The sequence below is a fragment of the Patella vulgata genome, chromosome 4 (genome assembly GCF_932274485.2).
Source record: "Patella vulgata chromosome 4, xgPatVulg1.2, whole genome shotgun sequence".
In the NCBI taxonomy this organism is placed as follows: domain Eukaryota; kingdom Metazoa; phylum Mollusca; class Gastropoda; family Patellidae; genus Patella; species Patella vulgata.
Window position 1 is genome coordinate 3,391,771 of NC_065882.2, and position 23,494 is coordinate 3,415,264.

At 37.2% G+C, this 23,494-nt stretch overlaps 1 protein-coding gene across 1 annotated transcript; it reads right to left on the reverse strand.

The window, feature by feature from the left end:
* Positions 1-727: 727 nt before the first annotated feature.
* Positions 728-23,469, reverse strand: LOC126819706 (major facilitator superfamily domain-containing protein 1). The gene is made up of 11 exons (XM_056100741.1): positions 23,404-23,469; positions 19,720-19,775; positions 14,834-14,983; positions 12,908-13,066; positions 11,904-12,019; positions 11,038-11,138; positions 10,241-10,349; positions 8,780-8,917; positions 5,331-5,470; positions 3,185-3,290; positions 728-1,291 (listed from the first exon to the last, which is right to left on the reverse strand). The coding sequence occupies exons 2-11, from the start codon at positions 19,730-19,732 to the stop codon at positions 1,088-1,090; spliced, it is 1,236 nt and encodes a 411-aa protein (XP_055956716.1). The 5' UTR covers positions 19,733-19,775; positions 23,404-23,469; the 3' UTR covers positions 728-1,087.
* Positions 23,470-23,494: the final 25 nt, after the last annotated feature.

Genomic DNA, 23,494 nt, shown 5'->3' on the forward strand with positions numbered 1-23,494 from the left:
TTTCGACACTCGCGGGACGTAGAGTTTTGTAGCTCGCACACCAACCGCAAGAAACCGGGTGAAAATTTTGTATGCGCAGGACCAAAAGTCTCTACGACCAGTCTGCGATCTTCTACGGTGCCGAGCATGTAAGTCTCACGTACGACTAGCATGTACGGCAGGTTGTGAGGCAGGCTTTATATTGTGTACAGCGAGAGGATGTCGAAATGTTGAGAAATAATAAATACATTTCTTTAGAAATACTAAACGGAATTTGGAATGAAATGGGGTTTAACGTCCTACTGTTCTGAACGGAATTGGACCATTCTTGGATTGCTATTCCACTTTAACATTATTAAAGTTTTCAAGGTATTCAAAATTCCTGAAATGACGATATGCGGCTAACATGTGTGAAAACCATATGCGCTGACCATAAAGCCCATTTTCCATGTACGCGTTTTCGATGCGTTTCCGTCAATTACATGGAAACGGAAATTGGGTTTAACGTCCTACTGTTCTACTCCGACTGGGGAAATGAAGACGGGCATGCGGCATATTGTGTGTTATGGGGGAAATTGTGCCCTGACAACGGCACTATGGCCTACTCTTATATGTGCACGCCAATGAGTACACGGGGCTTCAGTTTTTCGTCCCATCCGAACGACTATGCGTTGTTCCTTGCCAGGCCCTCTGTACTGCACAACTGGCAAGGGGGAACCACGCTGGACCTCAAGGTTAGCGATAGCGAGCCAACAACGTCTTATCCACTGAGCCACCGTGGCGCACACGAGAGAGAGAGAGAGAGATAGAGAGAGATGGGGTTTAACGTCCACTCGGCACAAACTAGAAAATCCACGACGTTGGACAGGCCTCCCTCCTCCCTGTCACGTACAACCGGGGAATCGAAACCACGCCAGTTGACTCAATGGCAGACCTTATGATACAGCGCACACACGCTAACCATTCGGCCATCCAACCCCTACATTAGCATTAGATCGACTTTTTTGTCCGCAAAAACGCGTACACGGAAAACAGGCCTTAGTTACACATTGTATAAAATGTAAGAGTCTAATAATTCTATTTGTTGGTCAACAAATATCCCGCAGCATTATACTTTGTTTATTGAGGAACCGAAGCTACTTCCCGATCCAGCGGACGAGACCAATGCTTGATATTTTGGAGCTATTCGACTACGGAAATCAGCTGCTAATAATGGCCGTTCCTCCGCGTTGATTGATTCCGATGTATGGACGGAAGACGAGGCGTCGGAATCTCTTAAACATTTCTTTCTCTTTTTGTTTAATACAGCACCCTGAAATAAATATATACGTAATAAAATGGGGTTTAACGTCCGACTGAGCTAATGAAGACGGGCATACGCCATACAGTGTGCTATGAGGGAAATTTTACTCGGACAGCGGCACTACGGCCTACTCTTATATCGAATTCCAACTGTCAAGGGATCTTTCACATGCATGCCAATGTGTACACGGGAACTCGGTTTTTCGTCTCATCCGAATGACTAGACAGCTGTCCTTGTCAGGATCCGTCTTGCATCACTGACAAGGGGAACCAAGACGAAAAATCTGGGTGAACTTTCTCGGCCAATGAAGGGATCGAACACCCGACCTCCAGGCTAGCGAGCCAGCGTCTTACCCACTTAGCCACCGTGGCTCCCACTAAATGACAGACCTTAGGCTACAATGCCTACGCACTAACCATTCAGCCATCCAACCCCTCCATGTGATCTTGAAATTTATAATTATAACAGAACAGAAGTGTCTCCAGGTTAGTAGCTTTTGTATTCACAACCACCAGAATAAACCCACTCGAAACTCCTGGTGCGGTCAAGAACGAAAACAAATCATCAGTACTTTCTCCTTTAATTATAAGGCAGACATGGTGTAGCCCACTCACTCCTCGACACAATGGTGACCAGTACTATAACGATATACCTGGACAGAAGCTAAATCGGAAACGGCGAGAAGTCGTTTCTCCCAGCTGTGTTTACTAAGATTGAAACGGCTAATATCCGGTTTAATGGCGTTACTTAATTAGACCTAATTAGCTGTACTTGCGTCAGTTAGTATTCTGGGGCCCGTCTCACTCACTTTTAACTAAGATAAAATCCAAATTTTAGTAATTTGATTAGATAATATTAGATTGATTTTAGTGCTTAGCCAATCAAAATTGAAGTATCTACTAAAATTTGGATTTTATCTTTAGTTAAAATTTCGTGAAACAGGGCCCAGATCTATATTTCGTTTCGGTTTTTTTTTATACATTCGATAGCCTGTACTACATGAAGATCTGACCGGTTGTAGTAGAAGGTGGCGTCATAGGTCATACGAGTGGCTTTTGACCTATGACGTCAGACATCAATTAATCAATCAGCGTTGACGTTTTTAGTGGTTTACCGACAGTTCCATGCATGGCACCACAAAGTCTCCATTACTACACTAGGATCTGGAAGAGTTGTTATATAACCCGCATTCTGGATGATGTGAGGGATTAGCCAATGAAACGGTCTGTTGCGTCGAGTTCTTGGCGTGTGATGCATGTAACTGTGGGTATCCTACTAGAAACATCAATGCTGATTGGTTAATCAATGTCTGACATCATAGGATCAAATGTCGCTTGTACGACCCTTGACACAGCCTACCATTACAACTGGTCACATCTTCATGTAGTGTAGGCCATCCAAAGTATAAAAAACGAAATGAAATATAGATCTGTATTTTAATCAGATTGTCTTGGAATGGTGCCACTTGTGCCACTTGTGCCATAGGCTGGCAACCCCTGTTTTACCTTATTCCATTGTATGTAATTTACAATGATTTCTTTTACTTGTGTTACAGCAAGAGAGAGAGAGAGAAATGGGGTTTAACGTCCAATCGACGCAAACTAGGTCATTTCGGGACTAACATATGGTTAAATTTTATTTACATAATTCGCTTGCGCGTAGGGGTCTTTAGCAGTGGGAGGAAACCGGAGGACCCGGAGAAAACCCACGAGGTTGGACAGGCGACCCTACTCCTTGCCACGTAAAACCGGGGATTCGAAACCACGCCAGTCGGCTCAATGACAGACTTTATGATACAGCGCGCGCACGCATTACAGCAAGAAGTAGAGAAGTAGAAGTTCATGGATTAACAGCACGTAATGTAGATAGTACTAATATACATTAACAATTATATTGTCTTACCTGTTTCGAATCTACTACATTTAATAATATACTGAAGAAGAGACAGATTATTATTATTACTGTTAAAAATATTAGAGCCTCTGTCCAACCTTTCATTTTATCAGAACTGAAAGAAAAACAGACAATTTGTTTGTTTAAAAAATACATTACAGAGATCGGTGCCCTTAACAAAAGTTGTCACTTCCAAGGGTTCCCTGGCATTCTCATCCACTTGGATCACATTAAACATACATTATGCAAGAGCTAAACCTGTCTATTGCAGGTCTTTCTTTAGGCCTGAAATGTTATCTAAATATTAACTAGACATTAAACATACATTATGCAAGAGCAAAATCTGATTATTGCAAGTCTTAATTTAGGCTTCAGATGTTATAGAAATTATAAATTAGATCTTTATTTAAACAACAAGCCCAAAATCAACTCTGTAGACCCACGGATGGCTCGGCTACAGCTCAGATTTAAATGGATTTCACTTATCAATTAATTCAAATATGGCGCATACTGATGAGAATACGTCAGTTAGATCGAGGCTAAATGATAGAGTGTACTTAGCGAGGCCGCTGTAGAGCGTTTCCGCATGCCATTGAAAACTTTACTTGATAATCGAGATATGTAGGTGGAGTTAACGCCTGTCTATCAAACGATCAGCCACGGTGAAGGCACATTTCACTACCATTTCTAGTCAAATATTACAACGATGATAACTATGTTCAGAATAAAGTAATTTGACTGAAATTTTCAAAATATTCTTCTTTCATCATCTACTGTTGAACTGTTATAGCAAGAATGGCCAATTCTCTGTAAAAATATCCCATAATGTATCTTTAATTAACTTATCCAGACCATAATCAACTTTAGTAATGATGATGGAGGCTAGGCTAATATCTCGGTTCATAGTGGATCAATTTGACTGAAATTTTCAGCAAATTGCCTTTACATTATCTAGTTTTAAACTATTATAGTGAGAACTGCCAACTCATTATCGAATCTCCCATAATGTATCTTTAAGAATTAAAGTATTTAAAACATAGACTTTTAGTATTCGGACATCAAATAACCATGACTTCATATATTAATGGAATTTAGTATAGACTATATTTAATGTATCTTTAATAAATAAAGCAACCAATAAAATAGAAATTGTAAAACGTTTTTATGAAAAATAAACTATAAACATACTTATGGAAAACAGCTACTGATTTATTTTGGCGAAATTTCGAATAGTATTCTCTCAATGTTTTCAACGTCTTGGAAACGTCGCCTAAATAAATCAGTAGCTGTTTTCCATAAGTATGTTTATAGTTTATTTATCTGCCCAGTTACTAAATGCCACTTAAAGATACATTATGGGAGATAAGATAAAGAGATGGCAGTTCTCGCTATAATAGTTAAAAACTAGATAGTGTAAAGGTAATTTGCTGAAAATTTCAGTCAAATTGATCCACTATGAGCCGAGAAAGAAGCCGGTGAAATTTTTGCATAGTCTTGGTTATCATTACTAAAATCATTAATATAAACAGCATAGTCTCGATTATCCACTTTTTCTGATTTAATTATCTTTGGCCGTTAGCGGCATATAGGAATCTAATCCAGCCTACATCGAAGGCTAGCCTTGACATCGAGAGTTTATTATGGTCTGGATAAGTTAATTAATGGCTAATTGATAATTTAGATAACATTTCAGGCCTAAAGAAAGACTTGTAATAAGCAGATTTTGCTCTTGCATAATGCATGTTTAAAGAATATTATTGTTGTTTTTATGGTTATTATTTTAGTTGAAATACAAATTATAATGGTACATAAGAATGTTATTTCACTTCTGACGTGAATTGGAATTATAATCAAATATAAAAATCTAGAGAATCAACAAATTAACCAACTGGGTAGATGCCATTTACCCCCTGGCTTCAGAACACTTACATTAATGGTTAATGCTAAATGATAAGGCCAGCACAATTTTTCGTCGTAGGTTATGAGATGTAAACAGGGCTAGCACTAATTCCAACCCTAACCCTGGACCTAGCCCCTAATGCTTACCCTAACACTAACCTACAATCTCGCCAACAGCGCGCACGTGCTAACCATTCGGCCATCCAACGACCCCCCCCCCCCCCTAGTTTAATAAACTAATTGTTGAAAGACTTACTGTTCATAAAAAGATAATATTCTTCCCATACCAACATTAGTAGCTCCTATACCTATATATTGTAATGATGTTAGTATACCCATTGCTGTACCTAATGCTCTTGGTTTGACTAGCAGTGGTACTGATGGCCACATAGATACCTTCAAAATAATTATTATAATGTATTACAAAAACAGTCCGACAGGCACCAAAACATGCCCACATAGACACCTTCAAAATAATTATTATAATGTATTACATAAACAGGCTGACAGGCACCAAAACATGCCCACATAGACACCTTCAAAATAATTATTATAATGTATTACATAAACAGGCTGTAGGGTTCCCGCAGCTTCGTCAAACATTTTTTCAAGGATATTCAAGGATAAATATACGTCAAATTCAAGGATTTTCAAGGACATTTTTTAGCCTAAAGTTACAATTTTTCATCTTAAAAATAACCAAAACATTACCAACTATTGTTATTATCTCATATTTAAAAGGAATTGAAGACATTTGAAACAAACTTAAGGATCTCAACTGAAATTCAAGGATATTTTCCTATTTCCACGAAATTCAAGAATATTTAAGACCTTGAAAATGAAATTTTAAATTTATTGATTTTTAAGGACCGCGGGAACCCTGAGGCTGACAGGCAACAAAACCAATCTGATTAAAACACAGATTGTTTCATATTTATAGTTCAAAATTTCGTTTAATTTGTCTTTACTACACTAGGATCTGGAAGAGTTGATATATAACTCACGTTCTGGTTGATGTGAGGGATTAGCCAATGAAACGGTCTGTTACGGTGAGTTTTTGGCATTTGATGCGTAGAACTGTGAATAATCCACTAGAAACATCAATGCCGATTGGTTAATTAAATATCTGATGTCATAGGGTCAAAAGCCACTTGTATGACCTCTGACATGACCTTGAACTACAACCAGCCAGATCTTCATGTAGTAGAGGCCATCAAAAGTATAATAAAAAAAACGAAACGAAATATAGATCTGTATTTTAATCAGATTGGGAACGAAACCTGCCCACAACAATTTACTTGATTCTGAACAGGAAGTATTCTGTAGAGTGTTCACAAGAATTTTTAAACAACTTGGACAGGGGTAAGGAGAAGATATTCCTACATGAATGTGGGCATATATGAAAAAAGGAGGGAGAGAGAGAGAGAGAGAGAGAGAGCTTAACCTCCACATGACACAAATGACATTTCAGGACTAACATGGCTCAATTTTATTTCAATAATTCGCTTCCGTGTAGAGGTCTTTAGCAGTGGAGAGGAAACCGGAGAAAAAAGAAGAGAAGTCTTCAATTTAAGTGTCAAATTACCATAAAATCCATTGCAAATATTTAATTAAATACACAGTTAAACTTACAGTGTTCAAAGAAATGATTTAAAATTGTAATTTTAAAAAAGAATTATTTAGTTATAAACATTCTTTTATAAACATTTAAGAAATAGGTCCAATATAATGTGCACTTTAAAATACACATCAACTAAATTTAATTGACTGTTTCTCAATTACAATTAAATTACAAGTCCTTTTTAAAATATATTTAATTAAAACTCTTGTAAAATTATAAAACTGAGAATTTATGTTAAAGAGCTAGTCATTGAAAAATGAAATCAAGAGGTATTCAAACTAGGGAGTAGTACTGAAGCCAAGAGAGAGAGAGAGAGAGAGAGAGAGAGAGAGTTTAATGTCCACTCGTCACAAACCACGTCATTTCGGGACAAACACACGGTTCAATTATATTTCAATAACTTTCTTGCGCTTTGGGGTCTTTAGAAGTAACCTGAGGACCCAGAGAAAACCTGTGAGGTTGGACAGGCGACCCAACTCCTTGTCACATACAACCAGATAATCAAAACCATGTCACTCAATGACAGACTTTATGATACAAAGTTCACACATGTTACATATTATCAATAGCTACACAAAAACTCTTAAATTGATTTAGACCATATTTTGATCCACATCAATATTCTGATATAAAAAAGTTTTATTTCTTTGACATCGGCAGGACTAAACATATCAATTATTCATTTTTTTTAGTAAATATTGAACTGGTCATGAATTGTGAGACGAATCGAATTGTAGCACAGATGTCACAATATGTATCTTTTCGTATAATGACTGCAGTGGCAATACCCACGACTAGTTTTTTTTCATCCCATGAATCCGAACTAGAACTGTGGACAGACTGATGACAATATACCCAGGTCGCACCTCCAGGTTATAGAACCAGTGTCTTACGCAGAGCCATCGTGGCTCCCCTAGAACCAAGGGCGTGGATTTGTCATAACTTTTGGGGGGACGGACGAACCCTGGAACCTTTCATTACCAAACCAAAATAGTAATTACGAACAGTTTACCAGTGTTATTTCGATAAAAGCTGTAACTAGAGGTAATATGATGACGATATGATAAAATTGACTACATACAATTAAGGAGGAAGATATCGTGAAGATGAATTACTGTGGTGAGACCCAAGGCAGTGGTTAGATAGCCTTCAGAACGGGACATTCAGGTGGATATAAACCTGAAAATCTGTCCTTGCTATCAAAACCATGGGGGGGGGGGGGGACAGAGACTTTTTCATACCCCCCCCTTCCGATATACCCTAAAGTAGACATTTAAAGTAGCTAAGTCTCTAACTCAATATCATCCACAGTCTTCAACATTGAAAACACAAATTATTTGTCAATTTAAATCAACAATGATGCGATCTTACCACGAAAGGATAGGCGGGCTTCTGATATCCAATATTTAAGACAGAATAAACATCCTACCATTGGTACATGAATCGTGTACCATATTGCATTTCAGTGCCATTTGTAACAAGGGACGCAAAGAACAAGGCTAGACATAGACCACAAGTCATGTCAAACGATAACCCCATATTCTAATCTGGAGAGCATGCCCAATAAATACTATCGGCGTAGACTGGAATAACCAGATGCTAGAGATTACCATTTGATCGAGACTTCTGGCGTATTTCGCCGAACATAACTGATTAGAAATTACAGTAAAAACAGAAACGGTTGAATGTAAATCAGTTTATATACTTTCATATTACATTATTGTATGCATTGCACCCATCTGAGTCAATTTCTAGGTCCCAGATATTAGCGATTTAGCTCCTTTAAAGATAGGTTGCCAGGCAACAAAACATACACCCACAGCAGCTAAATTGTCCGAGTGGTCGAGAAGGGTTCTCGTATATCTATTCTTTTGTAGATAATTGGGGGCTTTCATTTTACAAGAAATTTAAATAAAGATCAGATTATAATTTTTGTCGTTTTAGGGTTCACAAGGTTCTACAAACTGAAACAAGAGCCTTAACTCTGGAAGTAACTTACAGAAATTGTTGAAATTTTGACCAGCTTTTTCGTTTTATAAAAAGCAGACCATCCCTTTAAATAACTAAATTAAGATTCTACTTACAGCAGCAAATGTATAATTAAAGCCTATTATAAGAGAAGCTAAATAGGCTGGTATGTTGGTGAAGACTACTAATGGTAAAATAGGTACTGTAAACGCTGCACTAAATATCATCAAAAAACCTCTATATCCAACTCTATCCTGTAATATATATATAATAATATAGGTTGCCAGAACATAAAACATAACCAGAGAGAGCGGGAGACAGAGAGAGAGAAATGGGGTTTAACGTCCACTCAACACAAACCAGGTCATTTCGGGACTTACATATGGTTTAATTTTATTTCAATAATTCGCTTGCACGTAAGGGTCGTTAGCAGTGGGAGGAAACCGGAGGACCCGGAGAAAACCCACGAGGTTGGACAGGCGATCCTACTGCTTGTCACGTACAACTGGGGAATCGAAACCATGCCAGTTGACTCAATGACAGACCTTATGGTACAGCACGCACATGCTAACCATTCAGCCAACCAAAGAGAGATGGGGTTTAACATCTTAAGGATTAACATACTAGGTCATTTCGGGACTAACATATGGTTTAATTTTATTTCAATAATTCCCTTGTGCATAGGGGTCTTTAGCAGTGGGAGGAAACCCACGAGATTGGACAGGCAACCCTACTCCTCGTCACGTACAAACAGGGAATCAAAACCACGCCAGTTGACACAATGTAGCACCATAGGTCTTTTGTCTGACGTGGAGAGCGGACGTTGTCAAACCGGTCGCCACATCCTACATACGACCCATGCATCTTTTCTTACTACATATTTCTGTAGCCTTGTGATCGTCTAGAATTTGTCTCTAGCTGTCTTTACTTCTGTTTCACGTTGTGTATTTACACTAGTTAAAACCATTTCTCCACCCTAGCCAGCCTTGCGGTTGTCTAGGAACTCAGATGGAACCTCTCTGGAATCTAATGGAAGTCTAACTTAAAACTTTACTATGATTTCTTTTATAAGACTCCTGCATATCACGCTCAGAAAGCCTGTTCATGGCCCTGAACCTGTGCAATTAACGATATGATGGCACGTGATATCTGGTGGTATATTATTGACAAATGTTTTGGTTAAATAGCTCTTTTTATGTGTCAACTGTCAATTACAGACTAAGTTGATTTAGTACACACTATATATAATATATATGTGAATATGTGTAAAGCTATTAATTTGCCAAATATATTAATTAATGAAATATAAAGTCATCTTATTTCTCTATTCTTTGTCTATAAATTTAAAAACAATGTCGCAACGACTATATTGTTACATTAATGACAGACCTTATGATTTAATGTATACGTGTAAGACCATTCCGCCATCCAACGTCTCGAAGTTTATAAAGATTTACCATGTTTGAGTGGCATTTGGCAATCAAAACCATGCCAGTTGACTCACCGACAGACATAATGATACAACGCGCACACGCCAACCATTCTGAAGTCCACCCCACCCCCACAATGTAACATACCACGATAATTCCAACAATTGGTGCTGCTACCATGGCAACATCATACGGTTCACCAGCAATATACGACGCCTCACTTTTACTATAACCGTATTTATCTTGATATAATTTACTGAAATAAAATTAAAATGGTGCAAGTTTACAAAACATTCTCGGCCTCCAGGTTAGCGAGCCAACGTCTAACTCATTGAGCCACCGTGGCTCCTTCTACAAGTTATGCCACGGCTGTCAGAGTCGTAGTCAAATACGAATTCTGATGCATATGATAGATTTCCTATTGCTATCAATGGATCAGAAATGTTGAATTCTTGAAAGTCACTTGGGCAGTTTAGAGAGAGAGATTTGGGGTTTAACTTCCACTCGACACAAACTAGGTCATTTCGGGACTAACATATGGTTAAATTTTATTTCAATAATTTGCTTGCGCATAGGGGTCTTTAGCAGTGGGAGGAAACCGGAGGACCCTAAGAAAACCCATGAGGTTGGACAGGCGACCCTACTCCTTGTCACGTACAACCGGGGATTCAACCATCTAAATAAGTCTGACAAAACAACACATATTTGTAGAGCATTTTTGATGACAGGAACTTGGGTGAAAACTCGATATATGACTCATTGACAGGATAAGGATTAGCCTAGTAACAAGCTCAGCAATTTTAAAAATAAAACCACGAATTAACAGTGTTGGGGATCCGACTGATGGCGAGACAATGGGTCTTAGTTTCTATCTGAACACACCTGCTATGTTAGGTGATCCAAAATATTATTCTTTTAGCATAAAAGAAATGCCAACATATTACCTTGAATCTGCTACATATGGTATGATGGTTGAATAGGAGAACATAGTAACTATAGTTAGCAGCCAAAATGTTGCTGAAAACTGACCAATATCTGATATACTCTGAAATATTATTATAGCTAAATATATCATATAGAATTAAACAGGAATTAAATGGAATATCTAGAATTAAATGGAATATTGTTATAGTTATAAAATCTAGAATTAAATGGAATATTGTTATTGCTATATATAACATCTAACATCTAGAATGAAATGAAATATAATATCTAGAATCAAACTGAATGGGCTTTTAAAATAGAAAGCATTTACAATGGACATTATTAAACATGCATTATGCAAGAGCTAAATCTGCCTATTGCAGGTCTTTCTTTAGGCCTGAAATGTTTTCTAAAGTATTAATTAGACATTAATTAACTGATCCAGGCCTTAATCAACTCTCGATGGCATCAGATTTCTCCGATATTAAATAGATTAGAATGGTTCAGCAATTCTTTGATTTAATCAAATATGGAGGACCGAGACATAGCTTTGATCAACCAGTACGGTGTTTAAAATAATTGCACACGTCTGTCAAACCTTCAAAGGCTAATATCTTCGCTTGCAATAGAGTAATTTGAATGAAATTTTCAGATTATTAATTTTACATCATCTACTTTCGAACTATTATAGCAAGAATGGCTAGTTCTTTATCTAAATCTTACATAATGTGTCTTTAAACTTTCTAAATTATTATGCATATTCAACACTTAGTATGAATAAAGGAGGATTACAGATGAAGGATGCAGAAAGTACCTCATGTGAATAAGCAGACGCCTAGCTACAATATGTCATGGAATGAAAAGCTGAATAATTTTATCGACATACCAATTTCTTTCTGGGTTTCTTTTCTGAGCAGTTACTGGTAATCTTTTTTGTACCCTGTTGGTCCAACATCGATAAAATAAGAGCAAAAATAAACCCACAGCAACATAAACCAGCACCTGTAAAATATAACATAAATCCATAGCAACATAACCCAGTACCTGTTAAATGTAACATAAAACCATAGCAACATAAACCACACCTGTTAAATATAACGTAAAACCATAGCAACATAAACCACACCTGTTAAGTATAACATAAATCCATAGCAACATAAACCAGCACCTGTTAAATATAACATAAAACCACAGCAACATAAATCCATGTTATTATTACTACAGCATATTTATAGTGCGCCCTTTCATATAACATGTCCAGGGGGAATTTACAAAGTGACAATGTAATCATAAATAAACAACAAGATTATGGACATGTTAACTATTGTATACAGAGTCAGTTAAAAGTCTGATTAAATAAATGTGTTTTAAGTTGTTTTTTAAAAGAATATAGAGATGTACAACATCTTAAACTAAATGGTAGATTATTCCATAAAACAGGTGCTTGATATTAACTAAAAGAGCGCTGACCATAAGAGACTAGTTGAACAGTTTTGGGCTTTAAAAGTAGTTTATCTGATGTACGTAATGTTGGGCCAGGAGTATAAAATTCTAAATGATCTGAGAGGTAAACAGGAGCTAAATTATTTAAACATTTAAAAGTAAGTAATAAAATCAATTCGATATTTAACAGGTAACCTGAGTAAATTATATAAAACAGGAGTTATGTGGCACCTGTTAAATGTAGCATAAAATCACAGCAAACATAAGCCAGCATGTGTCAAATGTAACATAAAAGCACAGCCAACATAAACCAGTCTGGCTGTCATAATTTAGAAGAGAAAGCCTTATATGGTGAGTCAACGTAGTTTTACAGCTGTGTTGCAGAAAATCTTTCGAGCATTAATGGTTTCATAAAATAATCTTTACTAAATGTTTTAAAATACTTACATGACCAGAATAAAACTTCTAGACCATAGTGTTTGACTATTTTACTTGTAACCAAGTAGTTTATAACACTACCCAGTCTCGAAAACGAGAGAGTAACACCAAAAGCTAATGATAATTCTTTGTGCTGAAACCAAAAGGCAGTTACTCGATCTTGCACAACTGAAAAATAAAAATACAAGGACAGTATTTTATAGCTTGGGATCGTGTGAGAACTATGTTCGTTTTTCAATAATTTGCTTTAAAGGACAATATTGGTGTCAGTCATTATGTGACAGAACTTTAACACAGAGATCATTGCTACAAAAGATGTGTAACGAACATTTGAAGCAACAGGAATTAAGTGACGACAAAAATGACGAACGTGAGTTATCCTTCTATATAACTGACTGAAGTAACGAGCGATAGCAGACACACAGTCGAAATTCATTTTACTGATAATTCCGTTGAAGACGAAAAGTTTTTATATGAGACTGTGAGAGAATATCTGACAATTCAAAAAAAGAATTGGTTGTCACTAGATAAGAATTTAACCAGTTCTATCACACATGTAATAATGGCTAACACCAATATTGTCCTTTAAAGATCTTTAGTAGTTGGATGAAACCAGGGACCTGGGAAAAAATATAAAGCTGAGGCAGACGGGTTAGGCAGGCAGCCCCCCTTTGTCACATACAGGCACAAGGAAAGCCTATTAATATCTGAACATACTAAATTATAAAATGATAACTGTTGGTTATTGTTTGTTTGAAGAAGCTGCAATTAGAAGTGCTGTCTAGTCATTCGGATTAGACAAAAAAAAACCCAATGTTCCATGTACACATTGGCGTGCATGTAAAAGATCCCTTGACATTGGGAATTCGATATAAGAGTATGCCATAGTGCCACTGCCCGGGCTAAATTTCCCTCATAGGACATTGTATGACATATGTCCGTCTTCATTAGCCTAGTATTGTAGCAGAACAGTAGAACGTGAAACCCCATTTCATTTTGCTATTAGAAGCTGCAACCCATTGCCCATTCAATTTCATTTCAATAATGCGCTTGCGTGTAGGGGTCTTTAGCAGTGGAGGGAAACTGGAGGACCCAGAGAAAATCCACGAGGTTGGACAGGCGACCCTACTCTTTGTCACGTACAACCGGGAATCAAAACCCCGCCAGTTGATTCAATGACAGACCGTATGATACAGCGCACATCCAACCCATTGTTTTAAACAAGTTATAACAGAGAACTAAAGACCGTTAATGTATTTATGCTTGTCAAGTGCTACAAGCACATTTTTAGAAGTTCTGGTGCTCCAGATATGAACATTTATTATTATGATGGGATTTAAACCATGGCATTTGACTCAATCATTGATCTAATGACGTAAAGAGAACATGTTAGACTCTTGGTCTCTTTAACTCACTGTTGAAACTGGGGTAGTGACCTATTAACCCAAAACATCGATAATAAAATTTATTGCTGTTGTATGGTTTCGTATATTGATTGTACATGTATTTCAATGATAACTAAGATAGAGAAATGGGGTTTAACATCCACACGACACAAACTAGGTCATTCCGAGACTAACATATGGTTCAATTTTATTTCAATAATTCGCTTGCGTAAAGTGGTCTTTAGCAGTGGGAGGACCCGGAGAAAACCCACTAGGTTAGAAAGGCTACTTTGCTTCTTGACTCAATGACAGACCTTATTAATAAAGAGAAAGAAATGGGGTTTAACATCCACTTGAACTCACCTAGGTCATTTCGGGACTAACATATACGAACAGGGAATCAAAACCATGCCAGTTCATTTATGACAGTAAGCTATTAAGCCAAATAGTGAGCTATTAACCCAAAACATTGACAATAAAATTTATATTTACTGTCTTACATTTAACGAAAACCCCCTAATAAAAACATACATTAAATATAATAACCTACTTCTCATTCCACTGTTGCCGGTACCCAGTAACAGACGACCCAGCAGTAACAACGGAAACATAACAGATGAACCACGCAGACTTTTACTGACAGATACAGCAAATATAATACTGCCACATAATGCTATAGACGCGAAAAACAACGCACCAACTGAAATATAGCAAACAAAATATGTTACTTTATACCAGTAAACGGTTACTCATGACATCATTAACTTTAATGGAATGAGAGAGAGAGAGAGAGAGAGAGAGAGAGAGAGAGAGAGAGAGCAAAATCAAAAAGAGATGGGGTTTAACCTCCACTCGACACAAACTAGGTCATATCGGAACTAACATATGGTTTAATTTTATTTCAATAATTCACTTGCGCGTAGGGGTCTTTGGCAGTGGGAGGAAACCAGGGGACCTGGAGAAAACCCGCAGGGGTAGACAGGTGACCCTACTTCTTGTCACATACAGTTGATTCAATGACAGACCTTATGAAACAACCAGCATGTGCTAACCATTTGGCCACCACCTGAAATGATAGCAATAAAATCCATGGTATAAAGTAATAACGTTGTATTCTACACTACAAATTTTATTGCTATCATTTGATTGCAACCACTGATTGTCACGAATAAACCGTTGCAAAAAGAAACAATATTGTGAAAGTTGATTATCTATAAAGGTTCATCAGTCCAAAAAATGGTTCGATTTCATCAGAGTTCACAAAAATCTGATGAATTTAATATTTCACAACATTTGGCATCCTTTACACAAGATATAAACAAACCAGGACCACCTATATGTGTTGTGTAAAATATTTTGATGGGCCTCATTTAATTTGATTGAACGCAGGCTGAAGTTGTGTAAAATATTTTGAAGAGAGAGAGAGAGAGAAATGGGGTTTAACGTTCACTCGACACAAACTAGGTCAATTCGGGACTAACATATGGTTTAATTTTATTTCAATAATTTGCTTGCGTGTAGGGGTCTTTAGCAGTGGGAGGAAACCGGAGGACCCGGAGAAAACCCATGAAGTCGGACAGGCGACCCTACTCCTTGTCACATACAACCGGGGATTCGAAACCACGCCAGTCAACTCAATGACACACTTTATGATACAGCGCACGCACGCTAACCATTCAGCCATCCAAACCCCCAAATATTTTGAAGGGCCTCATTTAATCCAATTGAACGCAGGCTGAAGTTGTGGGCCTCATTTAATAGAATTGAACGCAAGCTGAAGTTGTGTAAAATATTTTGATGGGCCACATTTAATTCGATTGAATGCAAGCTGAAGTTGTGTAAAATATTTTGAATGGCCTCATTTAATACTATCGAACGCAGGCTGAAGTTGTGTAAAATATTTTGATGGGCCTCATTTAATTTGATTGAATGATTTTAAATGTTTTTTACAAATTTTTAAACAAAGTATTGATATTAAATGAATGTGAAAGAAATTAGTGCTACACAAGATTAAATGATACCCAGATTACAATGTATCAAGCAATGATAAAATATAAAAATATACATGTACAAAAAATACTTGGTTAATGCTGACCAATAAGAGATACCCCTTCTAATTACCTTAATGTTGGTAAGCATTAACTAACTATTGTTATTTACATGTATATATTGTCTTGTTATATTTCATCATTGTTTGATAATGACTAAAGAAGCCTAATGGAAACGTCGCTCAGTAATAAGCAGTAATTGTATTCCATAGAATTGTCACCTGTATATTCCAGTTCAATTACTAACACTGTAATCAAGGTTTCATTTAATCTTGCTATTTAGTCCCAATTTCTTTCACATTCATTTAATATCAAATCTTTGTTTAAAAATTAGTAAAAATTATTTAAAATCATCCAAACTTATCTAATTTGTACTTATGTCCAGTTTAAAGCTGACTGATTAATTTTAATATTGAGTGTCTAAATTACAAGTATTTAATTTCCTGACCACTGTTCAAAAATTAATCATCATACATCAATAATCAGTTGGGTTGTTTATCTTTTTAACAGTGATCAAGAAATTAAACACTTGTAAATTGGAAACTCATTATCAAAATTGAATGGTCAGCTTTAAACTGGACACAAGTATTAATATAGATGGATTTTGGGTGATTTTAAATAATTTTTCCAAATTTTTAAACAAAGATTTGATATTGAATGAATGTGAATGAAATTAAGGCTTGTAAAATTGGACACTCATTATCAAAATTAAAAATGGCCAGCTTTAAACTTGACACGTGCAGAAATTAGATGATTTTGAACAATTTTTGCGAATTTTTAAACAAAGATTTGTTATTAAAAGAATGTGAAAGAAATTAGTGCTAGATACACAATATTAAATGATATCAGGGTTACAGTGTCAATGCCATTGAAACAATGTTTTAAGTTGTATTCTCATGCCAAGCTACGTTGGCTTCAGAAATCCAAGTCTTTTTTAGCTGCAAATAGTCAACTTCTTTTATTTACAGTAGCAACAAAAATGTTTTGAGGTCAAGTATTCTAGTCCACATATACTAGATGCCATAAATTCTTTCATCACAGGTTTTTTTTTTTACAGAATTCAATTCATCAATCACGTTATCTTAAGCTAAAAAAAAAGAGGAAATATCTATTTTGGATATTTTGTTGTTTGAAGGAGGACAGAACGGCTGTAAAAATGGAAGCTGATGTGGTTAGTACTAAAAGGCTCGGGGCTAAAAATGAAAATTAGCTCTATCATAACAATGCCGTCTGCTTGTGGTGGTTGATGTCAAAAGCAGAATATCTCACCAGATAATCTAATACAATAACGCCCGTGTGTTTAATATCACAATATTCCCCGGCAATAAAGTGTTATATTTCTTCCTCTTTTGTTATAAAACGCTTTTTTACTTCTAAATAAAACATCGAACCTTTTAGAACTATGGTACTGAGAACACTGAGATTTTTATTGAGTGGAGCAATGCATTAGAATATATGTTGGACAAACTGTCAATGTTTACTAGCGTTGATTAAAGGGAAATGAAAATGAAATCAAGGAGGCTTCTTATTGCACATTTAGATAGAGAGATATAGAGAGAGGGAGAAGAGAGAGGGAGAGAGAGAGAGACTAGGTCATTTTGGGACTAACATATGGGTCAATTTTATTTCAGTAATTTGCTTGCGCGTAAGGTTCTTTAGCATTTGGAGGAAAAACCCACAAGGTTGGACAGGCGACCCTGCTCCTTGTCACGTACAAACGGGGAACCGAAACCACGCCAGTTGACTCAATGACAGACCTTATGATACAGCACACACGTGCTAACCATTCGGCCATCCAACCCGCATTTAAAGAGAGTTGTCAGTCAATAACCAACCAGCAGCTAATTCATATGAGAAAGAGAGAGAGAGAGAGAGAGAGAGAGAGAGAGTTAGTTTAATGTCCACTCGACACAAACTAGGTCCTTTTGGGACTAACATATGGGACAATTTAATTTCATTGTGCGTAGGGGTCTTTAGCAATGGGAGGAAATTTAAGGACCCGGAGAAAATCCATGAGGTTTGACGTACAGGCGATCCTTCTTCTTGTCACATACAGCGGGGAATCGAAACCTCGCTAATTGACATAATGAGAGAGAGAGAGGGAGAGTAACATCCACTCAAATTAGGAGTCATTTTGGGACTAACATGGCGTATAATTTTATTTCAAGGTTTTTTAGAAGTTTGAATCCCTGCATATATTATGTTCACGAAGAAATAAAAGATTATTTTGGATTTGTAGTCTTCACAGATTTGACAGGTTAATAATAACCATTACAGCATAAAGAGGATTTTGAAACAAAGGGGCATAATTCTAGTTGAATTTTGACCAGCGGTTGCCAGGCAAGATACACCCACATTTTGCAAGAGATGGATATAGAATAAGCTAAAAAAAAAAAAAAAAAAAGAATTTTTCATACAATCAGGGGCCATAATCCAGGAATGTATGTCTGAAATGCGCAAATATAGAAATGGACTCAGCTATATTTTAAGTTTCATTGGTTTTGATCCGATTTTCACGAAATTCAAACTCAACCTCTATTAAGGTGTAACGGTGATATATTCAAACCTTTTTTTTTTAAAAATTGTGACATTTTTGTACAATCAAGGGCCATAATTCAGGAAGTTACAATGCATGAATATCGAAAGGAACCAAGATCTTTGGGTTATAAACATGTATTTCAAGTTTCATCAAAATCGGATCAAAATTGTGACCTCTAGAGGGTCCACAACCTTGATATATCATATATTTACACTATTTGCATAGTAGGGGCAACAGTTTTGTCAAGCAGTTTTGGTCCAATTTTCACAAAATTCGAACTCAACCATCATTAGGTTGTAACGGTAATATGTTTAAATGTTTTTTTAAATCGGATAAAAATGGTTACCTCTAGAGGGACCACAAGCTAAAAACGCCCTTTTTTGTACAAGGGCCATAATTCAGGAAGTTACGATCCGATATGCACGAATATCGATGGGAACAAAGATCTGTGGGTTATAAACATGTATTTCAAGTTTCATCAAAATCGGATAAAAATTGTGACCTCTAGAGTGTCCACAAGCTAAAAACATGATTTTTCGTACGATCAGGGGCCATAATCCATGACTTGTTACGATCCGATACATGCCAATATCTAAAGCTACTAAGATCTTTGGGAGATAAACCTAAATTTTAAGTTTCGTCAAAATCGGATAAAAATTGTGACCTGTAGAGTGTTAACAAACAAATTGTGGACAGACGGACATCCAGACGGACAGGGGCAATGACAATATATGTCCACATAGAATGTGGGCGTATAAAAAAACGTTGAAAATGAATCTGATTCCTTGTGTAAGCGTTGTTGTATTACAGTTTATGTACATGTAACTATGAAATAGTTATTATACTTACATCTTGTACCCATTCTATCAACTAAGATTCCTGCTATTAATACAATTACAGCAGCTCTGTAACAAAAAATATAAAATTTAACGTCCTACCTTTCTGTACCAGGCTTATGCCATACAGTGTGCTATGAGGGAAAGTTTGCCCAAACAAGCTTACTTAGTTTGGCTGACCCTTAGGCCTTTTTCGAAGACGTCATCCCCAGCTCCTGGTCCACAAATCAGATGAAGCAGCTTTCATAGGAGAATGGGTTATTCAAATGCTACTAAGAGCTTCAACTCCCTTTAAATGCTACTAAGAGATGCTACTAAGAGATCCTACTCCCTTCAAATGCTCTTAAGAGATCCTACTCCCCTTCAAAGTCTACTTAGAGCTTCCACTCCCTTCAAATGCTACCAAGAGATCCTACTCCCTTCAAATGCTACTAAGAGATGCTACTCCCTTCAAATGCTAATAAGAGATCCTACTTCCTTCAAATGCTACTAAGAGATCCTACTCCCTTCAAATGATACTTAGAGCTTCTATTCTTTTCAAATACTACTAAGACATCCTACTCCCTTCAAATGCTACCTAGAGCTTCTACTGCCTTCAAATACTACTAAGACATCCTACTCCTATCAAATGCTACTTAGAGCTTCCACTCCCCTTCAAATGCTACTAAGAGATCCTACTCCCTTCAAATGCTACTTAGAGCTGCTACTCTCTTCAAATGCTACCAAGAGATCCTACTCCCTTCAAATGCTACTTAGAGCTTCCACTCCCTTCAAATGCTACTAAGAGATCCTACTCCCTTCAAATGCTACTTATAGTTTCTACTCCCCTTCAAATGCTACTTAGAGCTTCTACTCCCATTCAAATGCTACTAAGAGATCCTACTCCCTTCAAATGCTACTTAGAGCTTCTACTCCCCTTCAAATGCTACTTAGAGCTTCTACTCCCATTCAAATGCTACTAAGAGATCCTACTTCCATTCAAATGCTACTTAGAGCTTCCACTCCCTTCAAATGCTACTGACAGATCCTACTCCTCTTCAAAGGCTACTTAGAGCTTCCACATCCTTCAAATGCTACTAAGAGATCCTACTCCCTTCAAATGCTACTTAGAGCTTCTACTCCCCTTCAAATGCTACTTAGAAATCCTACTCTCCTTCAAATGCTACTTAGAGCTTCTACTCCCATTCAAATGCTACTTAGAGCTTCCACTCCCTTCAAATGCTACTAACAGATCCTACTCCCCTTCAAAGGCTTCTTAGAGCTTCCACTCCCCTCAAATGCTACTAAGAGATCCTACTCCTCTTCAAAGGCTACTTAGAGCTTCCACTCCCTTCAAATGCTACTAAGACATCCTACTCCCTTCAAATGCTAATAAGAGATCCTACTCCCTTCAAATGCTAATAAGAGATCCTATTCCCTTCAAATGCTATTAAGAGATCCTACTCCCTTCAACTGTTACTTAGAGCTTCCACTCCCTTCAAATGCTAATAAGAGATCCTACTCCCTTCAAATGCTACTAAGAGATCATACTCCCTTCAAATGCTACTTAGAGCTGCTACTCTCTTCAAATGCTACTAAGAGATCCTACTCCCTTCAAATGCTACTTAGAGCTTCCACTCCCTTCAAATGCTACTAAGAGATCCTACTCCCTTCAAATGCCACTTAGAGCTTCCACTCCCTTCAAATGCTACTAAGAGATCCTACTCCCTTCAAATGCTACTTAGAGCTTCTACTCCCCTTCAAATGCTACTTAGAGCTTCTACTCCCATTCAAATGCTACTAAGAGATTCTACTCCCCTTCAAATGCTACTTAGAGCTTATATTCTTTTCAAATACTACTAAGACATCCTACTCCCTTCAAATGCTACCTAGAGCTTCTACTGCCTTCAAATACTACTAAGACATCCCACTCCCTTCAAATGCTACTTAGAGCTTCCACTCCCCTTCAAATGCTACTAAGAGATCCTACTCCCTTAAAATGCTACTTAGAGCTGCTACTCTCTTCAAATGCTACTATGAGATCCTACTCCCTTCAAATGCTACTTAGAGCTTCCACTCCCTTCAAATGCTACTAAGACATCCTACTCCCTTCAAATGCTACTTAGAGCTTCTACTCCCCTTCAAATGCTACTAAGAGATCCTACTCCCATTCAAATGCTACTTAGAGCTTCCACTCCCTTCAAATGCTACTAACAGATCCTACTCCTCTTCAAAGGCTACTTAGAGCTTCCACTCCCTTCAAATGCTACTAAGAGATCCTACTCCCTTCAAATGCTACTTAGAGCTTCTACTCTCCTTCAAATGCTACTTAGAGCTTCCACTCCCTTCAAATGCTACTAACAGATCCTACTCCCTTCAAATGCTACTTAGAGCTTCTACTCCCATTCAAATGCTACTAAGAGATCCTACTCCCATTCAAATGCTACTTAGAGCTTCCACTCCCTTCAAATGCTACTAACAGATCCTACTCCTCTTCAAAGGCTACTTAGAGCTTCCATTCCCTTCAAATGCTACTAAGAGATCCTTCTCCCTTCAAATGCTACTTAGAGCTTCTACTCCCCTTCAAATGATACTTAGAAATCCTACTCTCCTTCAAATGCTACTTAGAGCTTCTACTCCCATTCAAATGCTACTTAGAGCTTCCACTCCCTTCAAATGCTACTAACAGATCCTACTCCCCTTCAAAGGCTTCTTAGAGCTTTCACTCCCCTTCAAATGCTACTTAGAGATTCTACCCCCTTCAAATGCTACTTAGAGATCCTACTCCCCTTCAAATGCTACTTAGAGCTTCTACTCCCTTTATTTTTACCCAGAGGTTTAACTATAAACATGTATCATGTTTCATCATCTGTCTCCATTATCCCAGTTGGTGCAGAAACCTAAGACATAAAATCCCTTTTAATCTAACATGTGGATTCTATTTTCATTTTGGTCTTACCTGACAAAATGCATTAACTGATTATTCAAGTGAATACCTGCGGACAATGGGATTATATAATAAATGGATTCTCAAGTTAATGAGAACATCTAAAAGGCTTAACTACAGGATGTATTATAATTAAATGAAATGTAATGGAGTTTAACGGCCTATTGTTCTGCTCCGCCTGGGCTAATGAAGATGGATGAATTAAAGCGGAGAGAGAGAGAGAGAGAGAGAGATAGTAGAGAGAGAGAGAGAGAGAGAGAGAGAGAGTAGAGAGTGAGAGAGAGAGAGAGAGGAGAGAGAGAGAGAGAGAGAGATGGGGTTTAACATCCACTCAACACAAACTAGGTCATGTCAGGACTAACATATGGTTCAATTTTATTTCAATAATTTGCTTGCGCGTTGGGGTCTTTAACAGTGGGAGGAAACCTGAGGACCTGGAGAAAAGAAATGAGGTTGGACAGGCGACACTACTCCTTGTCACATAAAACCGGGGAATCGAAACCACGCCAGTTGACACAATGACAAGACCTTACGATACAGTGCTCACACGCTCTAACCATTCAGCCATCCAAACCCCCTAATGCATCTACATATATAAAGTTTAAGGAAAGCCTTGTGACAGGGAGAATCTGGAGTCATCAGTTGAACTATAATTTATAACGTGTCTATGTACATCCAGGCATATATCGCGAAGAGTAAGTTATAATGAAACGGTCCCAATCCTAAACAATCTGAACAACACGTGGTATGATGTATAATAGGTCTACTTACATCCAAGCATATATCGCGAAGAGTAAATTATAATGAAACGGTCCCAATCCTAAACAATCTGAACAACACGTGGTATGATGTATAATAGGTC